The sequence below is a fragment of the Oryctolagus cuniculus genome, chromosome 13, assembly GCF_964237555.1.
Source record: "Oryctolagus cuniculus chromosome 13, mOryCun1.1, whole genome shotgun sequence".
Classification (NCBI taxonomy): domain Eukaryota; kingdom Metazoa; phylum Chordata; class Mammalia; order Lagomorpha; family Leporidae; genus Oryctolagus; species Oryctolagus cuniculus.
The window spans coordinates 63,643,631-63,662,180 of record NC_091444.1 but is presented as its reverse complement, the minus strand read 5'-3'; the positions used below and the strand labels follow the sequence as shown (position 1 = coordinate 63,662,180).

Below are 18,550 nucleotides of genomic sequence, written 5' to 3'. Positions count from 1 at the left end.
GGTGCCCATATGGGATGCTGGCGCTGCAGGCGGTGGCTTTACCTGCTATGCCACAGTGCTGGCCCCATTTACTCACTTTTGATAAATGGGTAATAGCATTCGGAGGGTAGTTGCTGACTCTGGTCGCTGTGCTGGGAGTGGTCTTGACTGGTGCCTTCTGTATGAAGCTACAGGCAGGCAGTTACTTGCTTTAGTCATAGTGTATTTCCACGGTGGCTGTTCTGTCATTCAAAATCTGTCTTGGGGGAGGAATGAAGGGGATGGAGAAAAGTGACAGAGACCGCTCAGCAAGATTTGGATGCTGTGTCCATGTGTAGATTAAAAGATGGTATTGTGCAGGAATTTGATTAGGAGATTCGAAAGTGCTTGATCTTGGTCCGCCAAGCTGCCCTTCTCATTTTGTCTGATACGTGAAGGGCCTCAGTGTGAAAACATAAAAAGCCAAATGAGAGTTGAAGTTTTACTGAGCTTTTAACTGTCTAATGGAGGCTTTTCTGGGAGCAGCTGGTTGAGTCCAGTTTTTGAAATGTTATCACCTCGTGCCTTCCTGCAGTAACTCAAAGCAGTGGCTAGTAGGCACCATAATAGAGAAGAAGAGATGGTGGGTCATCCTGAAATCATGGGCTCTAACACTCAGGAAGATGGAGAGGCATAATAGACGTTGCATAAGTTGATTAATCAGATTAGCTCCTCTTCTCCTGTGGGAAGGGCACAGAGATCAACTTCAGGAGACCACTTCTCTTATTTTTAATCTCCTTGGTTTTGCTCTTACATGGTAAATGCATCTAGAATGTACTTTTTTGGAGCAAATATTGCTAATACTTTTGTGTTCTTTTCTGAGAAGTTCCTTTTATTTCTCACCAATTAGGTATTCATTTATTTATTTATTTTGAAGATTTATTTGCAGGCAGAGTTACAGAGAGGCAGAGAGGGAAGGGGAGGGGAGGGGGAGAAGGAGAGGGAGGGAGAAGGAGGGAAGGAGAGTCACGGGGGAGGGGGAATCTTCCATCTGCTGGTTCACTCCCCAGTTGGCCACAACGGCTGGAGCTGCGCCAACTGAAGCCAAGAGCCAGGAGTTTCCTCCGAGTCTTCTATGTGGGTGTAGGAGCCCAAGGACTTGGGCCATCTTCCACTGCTTTTCCAGGCCATAGCAGAGACCAGGATTGGAAGTGGAGCAGCTGAGACTTGAACTGGTGCTCATATGGGTTGCTGGCACCACAGGTAGTTTCTTTACTGGCTACTCCACAGTGCCAGCCCCATGTATTCATTTAAAAAATTCAATTTGTTGACTAGACAGTTAGTCTTTCTTAATTCTAGTGTGTGTGTGATTTTAATACATTTATCTAGCATGCAACTCTTAACCTAAAACAATTATGTTAACATGCAAAGGAAAAAATATAACTATGTAAAATATTTCCCTTATTGATTCTTAGTACTGGACTTTGGAGGATTAATTTTGCATGGAGAATATCCATGCTCTATTTAAAAAAATATTACTTGAGATTTTATCCCCATCACTTTCTTAATATTATCCAGAAGAGGGAAACATTTTATAATAGTTTACATATCATTTGTTGAGACTAGATAATTATTGTATATACCACTGAACATAAGCATTTGGTGTCAAGATATTTTTAATTTTCTGAAGTTTTGTCAAAACAGATAATAAAATTTATTTCTGGTTATGTCACATAGAATGCTTTTTAACCACTATTTTTTTAAAGATTTATTTATTTGAAAGGCAGAGTTAGTGAGAGGCAGTGTGTGTGAGAGAGAGGGGGTGGAGGTGGGGGAGGTCTCCATCCACTGGTTCACTCCCCAGATGGCTGCAACGGCCAGAGCTGCTCCAATCTAAAGCCAGGGGCCAGGAGCGTCTTCCTGGTCTCCCGTGTGGGTGCAGGGGCCCAAGGACTTGGGCCATCTTCTGCTTCCAATCCAGCTCTCTGCTGTGGCCTGGGAAAGCAATGGAAGATGGCTCAAGTCTTGCGGCCCCTGTACCCACATGGGAGATCTGGAAGAAGCTCCTGGCCCCCTGGCTTCTGATCTGAGCAGCTCCTGCCGTTGCGGCCATCTGGGAAGTGAACCAGTGGATGGAAGACATTATCTCTCTCCCCCTCCCCTCCCCATTCCTCTCCCCCACCCCTCCCTCTCCCCCTTCCCTCCTCCTCCCCTCCCCCTTCCCTCCTCCTCCCCTCCCCCTTCCCTCCTCCTCCCCTCCCCTCCCCCTTCCCTCCTCCTCCCCTCCCCCTTCCCTCCTCCTCATCTCCCCTCCCCCTTCCTCTCCCCTCCCCTCCCCCTTCCTTTCCCCCTCCCCCTTCCTCTCCCCTCCCCTCCCTCTCCCCTCCCCTCCCCCTTCCTCTCCCCTCCCCTCCCCCTTCCTTTCCCCCTCCCCCTTCCTCTCCCCCTCCCCTCTCCATTCCTCTCCCCCTCCCCTCCCCCTCCCTGTCCCCCTCCCTCCCTCTCCCTCTTCCTCTCCCCCTCCCATTTCCCCTCCCTCTCCCTTCCTCCTCTGCCTCTGTGTAACTTTGAAGTAAATAAATAAATCTTTAAAAAATAAAAAACTTTATTGTCCCTAAGAATTTAATCCTTAAGGCATACATTAATATTTAATAATGATATATTACTTTTCATTTAAAAATGTCATCAAGCAGTTTCAAAATTGTTTTCTAGTTTTTACTCCAAGAATTCTTTTTTATTCTCTATGGTATTTGGCAGTAAGACAAAGTGTCATTTCCCAGTGCTGTTAGATGAAAAACGAGGAAAGTACTGCCCAAGTGAAACAGCAGTAAGATGACACTGTGGCCTTGTTGTGAGAATAGCCTCTCAATGTTTATTACCATGGAACCAATGGCCCCAAATGTAATGTCTTAAAATAATAGCAGTGTATTATTTCTTAGGATCCTGTGGTTTGACTAGGCAGTTCTATTGGTCTCACATGGTTCTCTTAAACAGCTGCCTTTAGCTGGCACCTGGCCTATGCCGGCAATCCAGGAAAACCTGTCTCATGTCTGGGGTTTTGGTGCTAACTGTTGTTGGCTTCTCTTGCTGCAGCAGGATAGTCTGGGTAGGCTTTTTAGTTCCCAAGAGGCAGAAAGTATAAGCTGCTGTAAGGCTACATGTGCAGTTGGTATAGTATTGTTTTGGTAACAGACTATGTTCAAAGCAAGACATGAGGCCAGCCCAAGAAGAGGGAAAATTGATTCCACCTCTTCATGGAAAAATGGAGTGTGCATACAGAGAGTAGGGATTATGGGCAGCTATCTTTGGAGACTGCCTAGTGCCAATAGCTTTGTGATTATTTCATATTCCTTGTTTTAAATCTATTAATGAAATTATATCTACCTAATATTATCTGTTATTTGTTCAGATGACATTAACTTTATTACTATATTCCAGATACTTAGGTTGAATTGATAAATGTACTGTGTTATTTTCCTAAGTATCTCTTTGCTACTTATCATTTCATTGAACTAGTGATGTCATTAAATAGTTTAGATGTTGTAACTTGATATATCGGGAATATCATCAAAAGTACAGCAGCAAGTAATGCGGAAAATGAAAGCAGGCATTTGTTTCTGAACGTTTTAGAATTTTTACACGTGTGTACGTGAGCAGTGTTGGCCCACAGTTTTCGTGGAAGGTCTTTGTCTAGTTTGGTTGTCAAAATGCTGTTGGCCTCCTGGAGTATCTTGGGAAGTGTTTCCTCCTTGCAGTTTTCAGGAAGAGTTTGTAGAATATTAGCATCAATTTTTTCTTTAAATGCTTGTAGAGTTCTTCAGTGAAATTATCCAGGCTGGAGTTTCCTTGCTTGAAAAGTTTTTGACTGCAAACTCAATTTCCTTAATTTAGGGCTATTCAAATCATCTTTCTTTTTGAGTGGGCTTCACTAGTTTGAGACTTTGAAGGAATTTGTTTATTTCATCTAAGTTGTCAATCAAATGGCATAATGGTAGGCGTTTATACTTTTCTTTTATGTTCATTTTAATATCTGTAGAGTCTACAGTGACGTCACCTCCCTCATTCCCAATACTGGTAGTTTATATCTTCTGTCTTTATTTTCTTGACCGATCTGGCTAGGGGTTTAATCAATTTTTATTGATGTTCTTAGAGAACCAACTTTTAGCTTCATTGATTATTTTTCTCTACCATTTTTTTCTTTCTTTAAAAGATTTAATTGATTTCTGCTCTGATCTTTATTTCCTAATTCTTTTTCTTCTAGTCATTTTGAATTGAATTTGCTTTTTGCCTTATTTCTGAAGCTGGATGCTAAGGTTTCTGATTAAGACATTTCTCACATTGAATTCAGATGGATGGTAAAGAGGAAAAGGTTACAAAAGGCCAAGAACTTCTCAGTGACTTCTTAATGTGTGATGAGACCCAAATAGTGAATTTGTTACTTATAAACCTCCAAACTCAATTTAAGTTTAAGAAAGTAAATGGAGCATACAGTGTTCTCGCCCCTTCCATCCAAAGCCCATTAACATGGTAGTAGAGAAATTTCAAAACAAGACAAGTGTGCCAAAAACAAGAAGCTGTCTGTGGGAGGGCTTTAGTGAAGAAATAATTTCAGAATGTTGGGAGTTTGTGGAAGAGTGTTATAGGTAAAGCAGAGCAGGAAGGTGCACTCAGAGAGGGCAGAGTGCAAGTGATGGACGGGGCTGCCTGGCAAAATCCTGGGCAGCTCCCTGGCTCCGCAGTGAGAGGTGAAAGCAGCTGGGTCAGAGACACTCAGAGCTCCCTGCCCTCCTGTTCTGAATGGCACCAGTTGCTTTCTCAGAAGCTACGACTGCTGTCTTTCTTAGATTTATTTTCCCTGAACTCTGGGGTTGTACTCAACATCTCTTATAAAAAATAACTTTGTTTCTTGCATTCCATACATACTTTGGAATACATTCTTAAATAGTTCCTTTAAAATATTGACCACTTAGGCATATTTAGAATGTTTGTGTGGAGCATTTCTAATTACCACATTGTCTGCAGGTAGGAGCATTATTAAATCCTTGAAAACTTGAGTTATTGAAAATGAGTAGTGGTGATTTTTTTCTCCTTCTGTCTATGGGCTTTTGCTTAGCTGATAACTTGATCTGAGGAATTAGAAGTTTAGAGTCACTTTCTAAAATATCTGAGAACTGCTTAAATTATTTTCAGCATACTGAGTGCTGATGAGGTGTGCAGTGCCAATCTGACTCTTTATCATTTAAGGATATATAGACATTGGTAAACTTTGTTTTTGAATGAATATTTAAATCTGTATATATGTGCAATACATTGCATCAAATATTTCATATTTTTAATTTGTATTTTTCAGACAATGAATGATTTTGACTATTTGAAACTACTAGGTAAAGGCACTTTTGGGAAAGTCATTTTGGTTCGAGAGAAGGCAAGTGGGAAATATTATGCTATGAAGATTCTGAAGAAAGAAGTCATTATTGCAAAGGTAACTGTTTATTAGAATTATTTACTAAATTGTTACTTGTGATGTTTGTGTGTGTGTGTGTGCTCATGAATATATACCTTTAAAAAATCAAAATATTGACTGTAGGATTCCTCAATATTAATGTCTATGTATTAGTATTTGTTTATAATATTAAGGTTTTCAAAAGTTAATATATGAATATTTTATGCTCAAGCTATTTTTTAAAAAAGATTTATTTATTTATTTGAAAGGCAGAGTTACATAAAGAAAACTTCCATTTGCTGGTTCACTGGCAAAATGGCTACAAGGGCCAGGGCTGGGCGAGGTGAAAGCCAGGAGCCTGGAACTCTATGCAGGTCTCCCACATGGGTGGCAGAGGCCCAACTACTTCAGCCGTCTTCCTTTTCTCTCCCAGTTGAATTAGCAGGGAGCCCAATTAGAAGTGGAGTAGCCAAGACTTGAACTGGTGCTCATATGGGTTGCCAGTGTTGCAGGTGGCAGCTTAACCTGCTGTGCCAGAGTGCCAGTGCATTTCTTTAATAATAATAATAATAATAAGTCTATTTATTTTCTTCTATGTGAGAGACAGAGAAAGAGAGAATCTCGTGTCCATTGGTTCACTCCTTAAATCCCTGCAGCCACAAGGGCTGGGCTGGGCTGGGCTGTGCCACAGACAAGAACCAGAACTCCATCCATGTCTCCCACATGGGTGGCAGGGGCCCAAGCAGATGAGCCATCATCTGCTGCCTTTTCAGGCACATTAGCCCACAAGTGGATAAGAAATAGAGGTTGCCAGGACTTGAACCAGCGCTCCAGTATAGGACGAGGGTGTCTGAAGTGGCAGCTTAACCCGCTACACCACACTGCCTGTCCCATTGAAACTGTGTAATTCCCTTGAGGAAGCAAAGATGTGCAGTCAGTGTGTGTGCTCCAGAGAATGTTTAACTGTATGTTTGTGAGATATGTCACTAATTACACTAGTGTTGCTCTGTAATATTTCCCCTCGATGTTTTGAATTTCTTATTAAAGATTGAGTAGAATAGTGTGGATGATTTTGTGCTATAAATTACAGAGCTTTTATAACATCAGATGGGAAAGCATCCTAAATAGATTAGAAAATATTAGAGTGATAAAACTAAGATAAATCAAGTTTGAAATTCTTTTTTAAAAAAACTATTTATTTATTTATTTGAAAGAGTTACACAGAGAGAGGAGAGAGAGAGAGAGAGAGAGAGGTCTTCCATCTGCTAGTTCACTCCCCAGATGGCTGCAACTGCTGGAGCTGCGCCGATCCAAAGCCATAAGCCAGGAGCTTCTCCTGGGTCTCCCACGCGAGTGCAGGGGCCCAAGAACTTGGGCCATCTTCTACTGCTTTCCCAAGCCATAGCAGAGAGCTGGATCGGAAGAGGAGCAGCCGGGACTAGAACCGGCGCCCATATGTAATGCCGGCGCTTCAGGCCAGGGTGTTAACCCACTGACCACAGCGCTGGCCCCTGAGTTTGAAATTGTTTTAGGAGATTGTGATCCCCACTCCCAGGACTTTATTCAACTTAGATCTTTACAAATAATTTAAAAACTAATGTCATTTCTCACTCAGAGTTCTGAGTTTAGTTTCAGTTCCCTCAAGAGACAAATTTGACTTCTTTACAAGTTGGTCCATGCTTTGTATTTTATTCAGTTCTGCAGATGACTTAGCACAGTGTTATAGTGTCAGACTTTAGCAACTACTTTTTCAGGTACTTTCATCCATGTTCTCCTCATCTGCAGTGCATTGTTCCATGTGCTTTATAAAACTATGCTCCCTTTGACTTTGAACATTTATTTTAATCTCAGCTCCTTCACAAGTTGGTGTCTCTTACCAGAAAGAATATTGACTTTGAAGTCATGTAGACCTGGGTTCATACTGCACGTGATGACCTATTTGTGATGGTACATTTTTGTGTATCTAGTGTTTCAAGGGGTAGAATACTTCTGACAGTTACCGAGCAGAAGGCCAGCCCACCAGGTATCCTATAGTGTGGTGGACAGCTCACCAGAGCCTTAGTGTTTTTATTTGTAAAGTTGGCAGAATAAAACCTCCTAGGCAGGAATACTCCCAAGATTAGTATATATATTTTAGTACAGTATCTGGCATATCCTGATAATTGAACTATTTTCAGGGAGGTAGTATAGTGTAGCATGTAGACTCTGCTGCCTACCCTCTGATCCTTCCTCAGAGTCACTCAGCATTTTATACCTTTGTTTCCTCATCTGAGAAATGAGGAAAATACTACTACTCACATCATAGGATTGTTGTCACGATTAAATGAAGAAATGAATTTAATTGTATTTGCCATCATTAGTAAATAAATTTAATAAATTATGTATTGAATATAATTAAACTTAAAGTACTGTTAAATAAAAATAAACATATCAGTATGATAAATATCTGCTGTTACTACTACCTACTTTTTATTGAGCATGGTAAATTATTACTTTGTTTTCCCTTTTATATACTAGTTCCACTTGCACTTCATTATTTACTTTCTGTTTATTGAGACTTGAGAACATCCTATTTAACACTGTCTTATCCCACTAATTACTTATACCTTTCCGAGTGTGCAGAATTGGGTATATTTCACAAGTGATTGACTATTTTGATTGATGTAGTTCCTTTCTGCCTTGTGCAGCAAATCCGTTTACCAGTTTCTTGAAAGGATTATAGTTATTCCTAGCAAAATGATGAACAGTGTGGGGTTTTGGAGTGTGACAAGGCCTAGGGTTTGATTCCTGAGGTACCCTTGAGAGCATCCTATCAGGAAGTAAATGATGTTGACAGGTCTTACTGTGACATCCATTTTCAACACTTGACTAACTTGGGTTTCTCCACTGCAAAGTTACTATTTACACCTTTGTAATAAGTATCTTAGGAGAAATACTCTGAGACTATGCAAATCTCCTGTTTCTTCTTAAACTTTGGTCTAATAATTGTGCTGCTCATCAGTGGCTCTTGTCTACAGTAATGATTATTGTGGTGTTCTCATGGTGCTTTTCTGTTTCCCTCATTCCTTATAAGTATTTGTTCTTTCTCAGTTTAACTAGCTGTGTCAATTTTGTTAATCTTTTCAAAGAACCAACTTTTGTATCTGTTGATGTTTATGGGTTTTCTGTTTGTTTTAATCATTTTTCTTCCATTTGCTACGTTTGAGTTTACTTGGTTCCCTTTCTGGTCTGTGAAATTATAAAATCAAGTTGTTGGTTTGAGATCACTGCTCTTATTTAATGTAAGCACTGACAGCTATAAATTTCCCCCTTAGCAATGTTTGTGTTACCTTGTATAAGTTTTGGTATGTTTTCATTCATCTCTAATTCCTTCCATTATTATTAATTTCTACAGATTGTGAGTTTTTCTGTTTGTTTCTCTGTTACTGATTTCTAACTTAATTCCATTGTGGTACCCAGAAATAGGAACCCAGGTAGGCAGAAAGAATTCTTCCAGTCTGCAAAGGATGTGCTGAACCAGATTGCCTGCAACAGTAGTTTACCAGGTACCTTTCCCTCAGTCTATTCTCATTATACAGAAAGAGTTGCAGGTTGGATTACATAGGTACATGCTAGTGAGCTGTTTATTTATTTATTTGAAAGGCACAGAGGCAGAAAGAGAGATATCCCATCTGCAGGTTCACTTCCCAGATGGCCGCAATGGCCAGAGCTGTGCCAATCTGAAGCCAGGAGCCGAAGCTTCTTCCATGTATCCCATGCGGGTGCAGGGGCCCAAGGACTTGGGACATCTTCTACTACTTTCCCAGGCCATAGCAGAGAGCTGAATCAGAAGTGGAGCATCTGGGACTAGAACCGGTGCCCATATGGGATGCTGGCACTGCAAGTGGCAGCTCTACCCACTGTGCCACAGTGCCAGCCCCATGGTGAGCTGTCTTGATCAATCCATTTTCCTAGATGAAATGAAGGCATAATCCATCTCATTGGACTCTCAGTTTGACATAATGGTTTAAAGATAGAATTTCTTGCTTAGGAATTATCTCTGCTTCCAGTGCCCATAGTTGAGGCCCTGCCCATAGGACATTGTGCCAAGTAGGAAAAAAGAAAGTAGAAGTGATGTAGGGGAGAACTGTATGGTCATGAAAGTGTCTTCTTCTTCCTGCACGTCCCCACGTGTACCAGAAAATCAGAGGAATCTATTGCAAAGGCACCTTCCCTTTGGCTCTTCTCATGTTGAGTATTACCTGTGAAGGCATGTGTATCAGCACTTCCTGTCTTTATCCCCTCTCATTTTAAATAATGTTTCAGCTTCACATGTCAGTTAGCTGTCTGGCTGTCTGGCTGTCAGACTGTTACTCTGAGGGTAATATGATATCTTAAAATGTAGCTTCGGGGCCAGCGCTGTGGTGCAGTGGGTTAATGCCCTTGGCCTGACGCGCCGGCATCCCATATGGGTGCCAGTTCTAGTCCTAGCTGCTCCTTTCCGATCTAGCTCTCTGCTGTGGCCTGGGATAGCAGTGGAGGATGGCCCAAGTCCTTGGGCCCTGCACCCACTTGGGAGACCCGGAGGGGACTCCTGGCTCCTGGCTTCAGATCGGCACAGCTCCAGCCATTGGGGCCATCTGGGGAGTGAACCAGCAGATAGAAAACCTCTCTATCTATCTCTCTGTCTCTCTCTCTGTAACTCTGTCTTTCAAATAAATAAAAATAAATCTTTTAAAAAAAATCGCTGCATCCATTTGATGTGGTTGTGGGCTGTGAATTGTGATCCTTCGTCTGATGACATGTCACTAGGTCAGTTGGTGGGCATATGGTGTCTTCTGTTCCAGTCCTCTTCTGATGTTTTACTGCCAAGTATGCAAAGCCCAATCCAGAACCTCCAGAGGATATTGTCTGTGGTCCGCTGCAGTGTGTTTGCCAGATGTGTTGGAGGGGTACTTCCTCCTGGGAAATCTGCCCCATAGCCACCTGCAGTTTCTTTCTGTCTTATTGGCAGATAGGACAATTCTCATCAACATTTTGTATCTCAGAGGGTGCAATAGGTATATGTTCATGGTCATCCCATCTTTGTTTTGCTGCAACTCTCCCTGTATCTGTTCATTTTATGGATCCAGGTGGCTACATCAGGCAAGCGCTTGCTGCTTTCAGTCATGCTCTGATCCTGAAGGAGGGGAGGTTCACATGGGTGTCATCCTGTCCTACTTGCATGTTCCCTTTAAGTTCTATAATGACTGTCACAGGGCCATGCCTCATTCATCGTTCATCCCTTCAGTAGGCCTGATTCCCATTGCCCATCAGCCCACTTATCAGTGAACCCCCAAATATTGGTGCTTTTACTGTTGTTTGCTTCACTCTTCATTGCATGAAAAACAGTATGCAGTTGAGTGTCCTGAGCTGATTCAGTTATAATGTGGTGGCCTTTGAAAAAGAAAGTGGTCTGTGCCACTTTGGAACTGCCCTCCCTCTGTAGACAAGCCACTTTTTTATGATGAGTTGACACCTCTTCGTTGGACACTGCCCTGTGATGTAAGATGTGGCACTGGGTACTGGCTGCTGCTCAGCTCCATAGTTTGAGTAGTGAGAAAGAGCCTGCCTGCTGCCAAGTATGGTAAGGACCTCCTTACAGTCCTCTCCCAGAACTCTTCCTGTAGACTGTGTCCGTCTTATTATGGGACTCTTCTGGGCAGTGCTTTCTTAGAGTGTTTCTTAAAGATTATAGTATATCCTTTAGTTGTAATGGTAGTTTTAATTAATAACAGTTAGCAACCAATAATTGTCTCTGTAAACATGTGTACTGTATTTCCATGTCTGGAAGTTTTCTGGTCCAAGATCCCAGTGGTTGGTTCTGGGCAACATTAATGGTCTTTGGTTTGGCTTGGTTTGGTTTTGCTGTCACCCCAGTTTCACATAAGTATAATTTGCAGATACTCCTAAAATCACACAAGAATGTGGATCTTTAGGATCATAAGGACCTACATGCGTTGACTGAGCTTCTGCAATTGAGATCTAGCCTGCTATTGTTTAGGCCTGCATTCAAATATGAAGGTACTTTGGAAATGTCATGGAAATGTGCATTATGGAAAGAAAAACTCTGGGTATATATCAGAATTTTCATGTACCACAGTATACTTTTAAGTTCATTTTATTTTTCCACAAACATTTTTAAGTACACAGCATACATCCTATTTAAGTAGTGTTGTGAATTAAAGTTAACCCTAGTCCCAGGTGTGGAATGTTGTTCTCTGAAACCCAAACAACTTGATCAGCTGTGGTGTTTCTCACCTACTTCTGTGGATAAGCAATAATGACTCTTTATTTTTAATTGTCTATGGAATGTCCATAGTGGCTCCTGCCCAGGTGATTCCTTGTATTTTAGTTTGGGTAGGTCCTTGGGTATTTGTTGGATTTATCGCCTCGTCTGATATTCTTGTGTGTTACCACTACATTCTAGTCAATTGTAGCATAATCTAGCATGATAGTAAACTGATGAATTCAGATGACCCTATGTCAACACAGTTAAAGTAAATTGTGATTATTTCCACTTTCAAGGGATACTGTAGTTTTTTTTTTTTTTTTCCTGAGACTGGGACCAAGGCAAACACCTGAACTATCAGTAACTGAATGTCTGTTTTTATATGGTTATATTTTTTGCACTGTAGTAATGATATTAAGAACTGCTGATACTGTAGGTTATACTACTTACGTCTTATAAGCTACTATTAGTCTACACAAGCCATCCACCTGTTTTGTAGTATACACAGTTATTATTACAGAGCATTTGTAAGTAAAAGTGCCCCAGCTTCTCATCTGTTAATTTCAATGATAATCTCTTTTTGTTCACCATGTTACAAATTAGCAGTTTGTGTGGACTCTGGAAATACTATAGGTTTCCATTTAGCATGTGCAGTTGTTACAAGAACAAATCAACATTATTTCTGTAGTATAGTAGCTGAAGTGCTCTCTAGGCAGATATAATATCCTTCCTAGTAGCATATTCAGGTTAAGTGGACGTGGCCACTCATGTAGTCTGTTCAGACATTTTACTTTCCATCCAGAATTCGCCCTTGAATCCCATCAGTGACCGACTCCCCACATTCCCCCCAGTCTAATCATAGTCCTTGCTAGAATTTCGCCACCAGGTTTTGCAGTTACAGTGCATGGGACTCTCTTGTTGGGCCCCTGGCATGTTTCTTCTTAACCTTTATTTTACCTGTGGTTTGCATATAATTTTCAGTCCCTAACCAGGGATAGGTCCAAAAAGACATAGCTTCTCTGTCCATCCTAATCCTGATTACTTTGATAGACCATCACCTCTGGTGATGTGAAGAAAGCCTCCTCATTGTCTTCTCTACCTCCTAGTTTTTTACATTCCTTGAAGTTAGAGTGTAATTTTTTAGGACTCTTCAATATTGAGGGACATACAAGGTATCCCATTGGTTCGCACAACTTCTGATAGTGCTGTATGAAGACCTTGGCTCATCTCTATCAATGTCCACTTATTCATAACATACCTTAGCAACCATTTAAGGCCTTGCCTAGTTTGGTGATTTTTATTTTTGTATGTGAGTTTTGCTTTATTATGAGCTAAATCACACTCTCTTTTTCAGTACGTGCTTGAGCCAAAGAAGCAAACATTGGTGCAAATATAAGTGAGATATCTTCATATTTCAATCTTTAATCCAACTTGCCTTTTATTGTCCTTCTTTAGCTTCCATTGCTTTCTCTTAACAACTTATTATCTCTCAAGAATCATCTCACGCTGCAGAGTGCTCCTCCCTGCTGAAACAGCATCATTTCAGCTCGGGTATGTCTTTATTAATAGAAATGATGAAGTTAAACTTGAGTGGTGGGTTTTTTGGTTTTTTTTTAAAGATTTTTTTTTTTTTATTTGAAAGACAGTTACAGAGAGGCAGAGACAGAGGGAAAGAGAGAGAGAGAGGTCTTCCATCCACTGGTTCACTCTCCATTTGGCCACAACAACTTAAGCTTGCCAATTTCCCATGTGGGTGTCCCATGTGGGTGTGGGGCCCAAGGACCTGGGCCATCCTCCACTGCTTTCCTAGGCCATAGCAGAGAGCCAGATAACAAGTGGAACATCGGGGGCTCAAACCGGCTCCCATATGGGTTGCTGGCACTGCAGGCAGTGGCATCACCCACTATGCCACAGCGCCGGCCTAGGCTCTTAGTTTTAAATATCTGCCCTGCCCACTGAGAGCCCTAAAGTTTAGAGTGAGGGTGACAGACATGCCAGTTAAAACCATGAATCCAGTGAAGGCTGTTGAAAGAAGTTGTTCTGGTACTTGAAGGAACTTGATCATGTAGCCTAGTTCCTTCATTTTATAAATTGAGGCCATGGAGATAAAGAAAATATAAAGGATACAGAAATTAGTGCAGAATTGGGACAATTGTTAAGCAGACAGTGAGACAGCAAATCTGACACGGCTTCTTGAACTATTACTTGATTTTATGGCCATTAGATTGTGTCGGGTACCTGTGTAAAAAGGCCTCCCTTGGTCAGGGCATTTAAGTAAATGCACATCCCGATGATGGAGAAGCCAGTGTGGCATGGCTTGCATGTGCAGCTGCTCAGGCACTTCTGCTGGGGAGTGCCATGTGTCATTTACAGGAGGGAAAGGACAATTCTCCTTTCAGGGTAAACCTTACTGTGGCCCTTATCCACTTTGCTAGGCAGTCTGTCCCTTTGGGAACACTCTGTTGTGTGTTTGGATAATGTACAGGTATCTGTGGGTATTCATTAGTGAGCTGTGGGTCTTGAATCCACAGAAGCAGACTTCACTCTGTAGCATTCAGAACCAAAGATATGGTCACTCATAATCCAGTTCAATAAAAGTTTTTGAGGAACTAGGAACTTTTTTTTTTTTTTTTTTTTTTTTTTTTTTGGACAGGCAGAGTTAGACAGTGAGAGAGAGAGAAAGGTCTTCCTTTTCCTGTTGGTTCACCACCCAAATGGCTGCCACGGCCAACGTGCTGCGCCAATCCGAAGCCAGGAGCCAGGTGCTTCCTCCTGGTCTCCCATGCGGGTGCAGGACCCAAGCACTTGGGCCATCCTCCACTGCACTCCTGGGCCACAGCAGAAAGATGGACTGGAAAAGGAGCAATCAGACAGAATCTGGCGCCCCAACTGGGGCTAGAACCCGGGGTGCTGGTGCCGCAGGCAGAGGATTAACCTAAAGAGCCGCAGCACCAGCCTGAGGAACCTTTTGATACTGATCTGTAAATTAAGAGAACTTGTTGATACTGTGGCCTCCGGTTTCTGTAGTTTCTTGGGTTTCTACCTGGATCACATTTTTGGTATCCAGAGGCCATAGAAATGCATTCTGTTATTTCAGCATAACCTTTTCCTATGCAGTAGCCCTGGAACTAGCAGCCATGGCTTAGATGGTCAAAAATCCAAGCTTTATGAGCTCCAGGATTCACCGCTGCATATTCCTTTACTTTCATTTTAGCTATTAAAGATATTAAAAATACCAATGGGTTGTTTGTTTCTTGTTATTTGTGTTCCTTTATCCAGTAAGCTAAATCCTTGAGATTTGGGTATATCATTTTTAAGTCCCATTGTCAAGTTTCATTATTAGTAACTTATTACACATGGGTGGTTTGTTATTCTTTTAAGCATCAAAGATTTGTCTTCACGTGCCCTGTCATCCTTTCTTTTTCTAAAGAGTGATTTTGTCATGTTTTGGTGAGTCAGAGTTGTTTTCACAGTCCTGTTACTTCCAATGCTAGCTGTGTCAGGAGTCACTAAGACCACCTTGAGCTTCAGTGACGCAAGAATCAAAAAGAAACAAATGGTACATATAACACCTAGGTGTGGTTTGTTAATTGTGAAATGATACAGATTAAAATCAATAAATGGAATGCCACATGAGGCAAAGTCCAGGAGAAATCAGGGGCAGGCTCTCTGGTGCCCTGTCCCTTGAAGTCACAAAGATGTACTTATTTCTCTCAGCAACAGTATGTAACAAGACTTGTGAAGTATTGTCAGTCAAAGAAGACTCCAGCGTTTTCGATGGTCAGTTACAGGCAAGTGGCACCTGCGTGGCTGTTCTGACTGAGCCCCCCAGAGGAAAATCTGGCACACAGCAGTCAGTATTCATCCTGGTGTTACAGTAAACCCATCTAGGCAGACTGAAGCTTGTGGTCCAAGATCTCTGACAAAAAAATGCCAGAATTCGGGCAGAATATTCTAGGTGATAAGAGCTTACTTCCTAGAAGCTAGCCAAAGGTCAATCCTGAATACTCGCCTTTTGGGGGAATGTGCGGTGTTTGAGCAATCCAAACCTCTATGCTAACCCTTTCCTGCATATAGATCCCTTAAAACATGAACCCAGTGCTGTGGTTTGGCCACATGTTCATGGCCAGCATGTTCATCTTGGATTTGTCGGTAATTACTGGGGGATACAGCTAAATGCTCTTAACATCATCTGGTAGCTTCTTTGACCTAGTCTTTCAGATTTTCTAATTTTCTAGAACTTGTATATTAAATATTTTCTGTTATTTTGGTTTATCAGAATGATGGTTTTGTCTGCTGTACCTTCTTCATCAGCTGTCATTGTGGCGTTTTGGTTTGTATTCTGGAGTTGCTTCTTAAAGTTCATAAAGACATCCTCATTCATCAGCAATATGTACCAGAGCTTTCATTCACTATTTATTCATCCATTCGTTCTTTCCATAAATATACCTGGAAAACATAATTATCTGTGAGATGATACTCCAAGCACTGTGACCATATGAATGAATCAAACTCTCTCTATTTTGGAAATTATATACTAGTCAGGAGAGAGACAAAAACAATATACATACATGAATAAATCACACAGTCTGTAAGAAATTAATGCATACTGTAGAAAAACTGATGCAGGGGAAAAAGGAGTAATGGTGGTAGTGATTATTGGTGGTTTTCTGGTTTTAGATAGAATGATCGCCCAGGAGGTGAAATTGCAGTAAGCATTGGAAGGAGGTTAGGAAGCCTTTCCAGATTTTCCGGAGGAAGATTGCTCCCTGCAGAGGCAGTAGCAACTGAGACGGTCCCAAAAAGGAGCATAGTTAGCATGTGCTTTGAGTAGCCAGGAATCTGGCATGGCTGGTATAACACAAGAATATGAATAATGTGGGATTATTTAGATACTTACAGATTTGTAAAGACGTTGGTTTCTACTCTGAATGAAGAAGGAAATCATTGAAAATTTCTAAGCGCTATGATAACATGATCTGGACTTCATTTTACTAATGTCACTTTGTCTGCAGTGTTGAGAATACACCATGAATTGCCTGGCAGGTTGAATGTAGAGAATGAGAGAAGGAAACGATTTGAAGATCATTGCAACGTTTTTGACCTGAGGAACTGAAAAAAAAAAAAAATGGGGTTCCCATTCACTGTAATGATGATGACTGTGGGAAAAACCAACATTTCAAGGAAAGATTACATGTTAGGTTTTGGATATGTCAAATTTGATAGTTCTGTTAGATACCCACGTTTAAGTCACCTATTAGACACCTGTATCAATTAGGCATTTCTTGAGTTTAGGAAAGAAATGTAGGCTGGAAGTAGAAATTGGGAAGTGTTCTAGCATATGGACTGTTCTTTGAGCCACAATCTGAAATTCACCAAGATAAGGAGTGTAGCTAGGGAGGAGAAAGGGGTCTGAGAACTGAGTCTTGGTACACTTCTAGAATAAGGGTTCAGAGAAAGAACTAGCAAAAGAGACTAGGGAAATGTGACTGCCAAGAGAGGGGGAGTCAGTGATTGTGACGCCATAGGAACTAAGAGCGGAATGCGTTTTCAGGAGGACGGAGTGATTGGATGTGTGACACATTAGTCATAGCTTCACTTCTGTGTGGGAATTAAGTTCACATTCTGAAAGTGTGAGGGGGTGAGGTTGAGATAAAGAGAGACAACTTAATGAAAAGCTTCTGGGCTGGCGCCGTAACTCACTTGGTTAATCCTCCACCTGCAGCGCTGGCATCCCACATGGGCACCGTGTTCTAGTCCCGGTTGCTCCTCTTCCAGTCCAGCTCTCTGCTGTGGCCTGGGAAGGCAGTGGAGGATGGCCCAAGTCTCCCACCCGCACGGGAGACCAGGAGGAGGCTCCTGGGTCCTGGCTTTGGATCGGCACAGCGCCAGCCGAAGCGGCCATTTAGGGAGTGAACTAACGGAAGGAAGACCTTTCTGTCTGTCTCTCTCTCTCTCTCACTGTCTACAACTCTACCTGTCAAAAAAAAAAAAAAAAAAAAAAAAAAAGCTTCTGGACTTGAACGGAAGAACTGACCTGAATTCCAGCCCTCAGTACCTCAGTACCTCAGTAGCTAGGTCTGGCGTAGCAGTTAAGTGTATACATGTCAGCATGCATGCCAAGAGGGGAGAGTTTTGAAACAACCTTCCTGAGGACTGGCATCATGACCTCATAGGGATAAGTGATGACACCTGAGAAGACTCAGCTGAGCTTGGAGGGGGATGGCAATGGTCTAGTCAAGAGGCAATTTTTTTTTTTTTTAAGCTATAGAATATAGAGGTGAGAGAGTAGAGATTAACTTGTCCCAATACTGGGAATCAAGAGAGGTAGAAAGAACAAGAGAATGTAGTGAAGAGCAAAACAGCTAAGTGAGGCATTCTACAGTTTAAGAAAGACTAGGGTCCAAAATGCTTACACTGTGATGGAAGTCAAGGGAGTTCATGTAACCCTCCTTCCTAGTAACATCTGAAACAGCGCATCGACCCAAACTATCAAAGGTAATACTTGAGAAAGGTGATACAGGGCTCATTGATAATAGAGAACAATTGTGCCTTCATTTATTCCATCAAGATGAAAAGTCTTCAAAAAGAGAATAGAAAGCAAAGAACAATGAGAAGACAGTGTGACCAATGGCTGCAGCATGGGAGAGGTATTAAAAGTTAACCTGTGTCCCACATTGTGGTACCTGGATTCATTCCCTGGCTCCAGCTTCCTGCTAATGCAGACCCTGGGAGGCAGTGGGGATAGCTCAAGTGTTGGTATCCCTGCCCCCACACAAGAGAGTTGGATTGAAACTCCAATTCCTGGTTTCTGCCCAACCCAGCCTTCACTGTTGGGGGCATTTGGGAAGCAAATCAGCAGATGAGACCACTCACGTGTCTCTGTCTCTCTGCCCCTC

At 41.8% G+C, this 18,550-nt stretch overlaps 1 protein-coding gene across 7 annotated transcripts in view; it reads left to right on the top strand.

The window, feature by feature from the left end:
• The window catches only part of AKT3 (AKT serine/threonine kinase 3), a 307,020-nt gene that overhangs the window by 199,265 nt on the left and 89,205 nt on the right, over positions 1-18,550 (top strand). For all 7 annotated transcript variants that reach the window (XR_007909725.2, XM_070055614.1, XM_051820802.2 and 4 more), the window contains one exon: positions 5,309-5,440. Coding sequence is in view for 6 of the 7 variants with exons in the window: in XM_070055614.1 (XP_069911715.1) it covers positions 5,309-5,440 (132 nt within the window). In the remaining variant the exon portion in view is untranslated. The remainder of the gene's footprint in view (positions 1-5,308; positions 5,441-18,550) is intronic.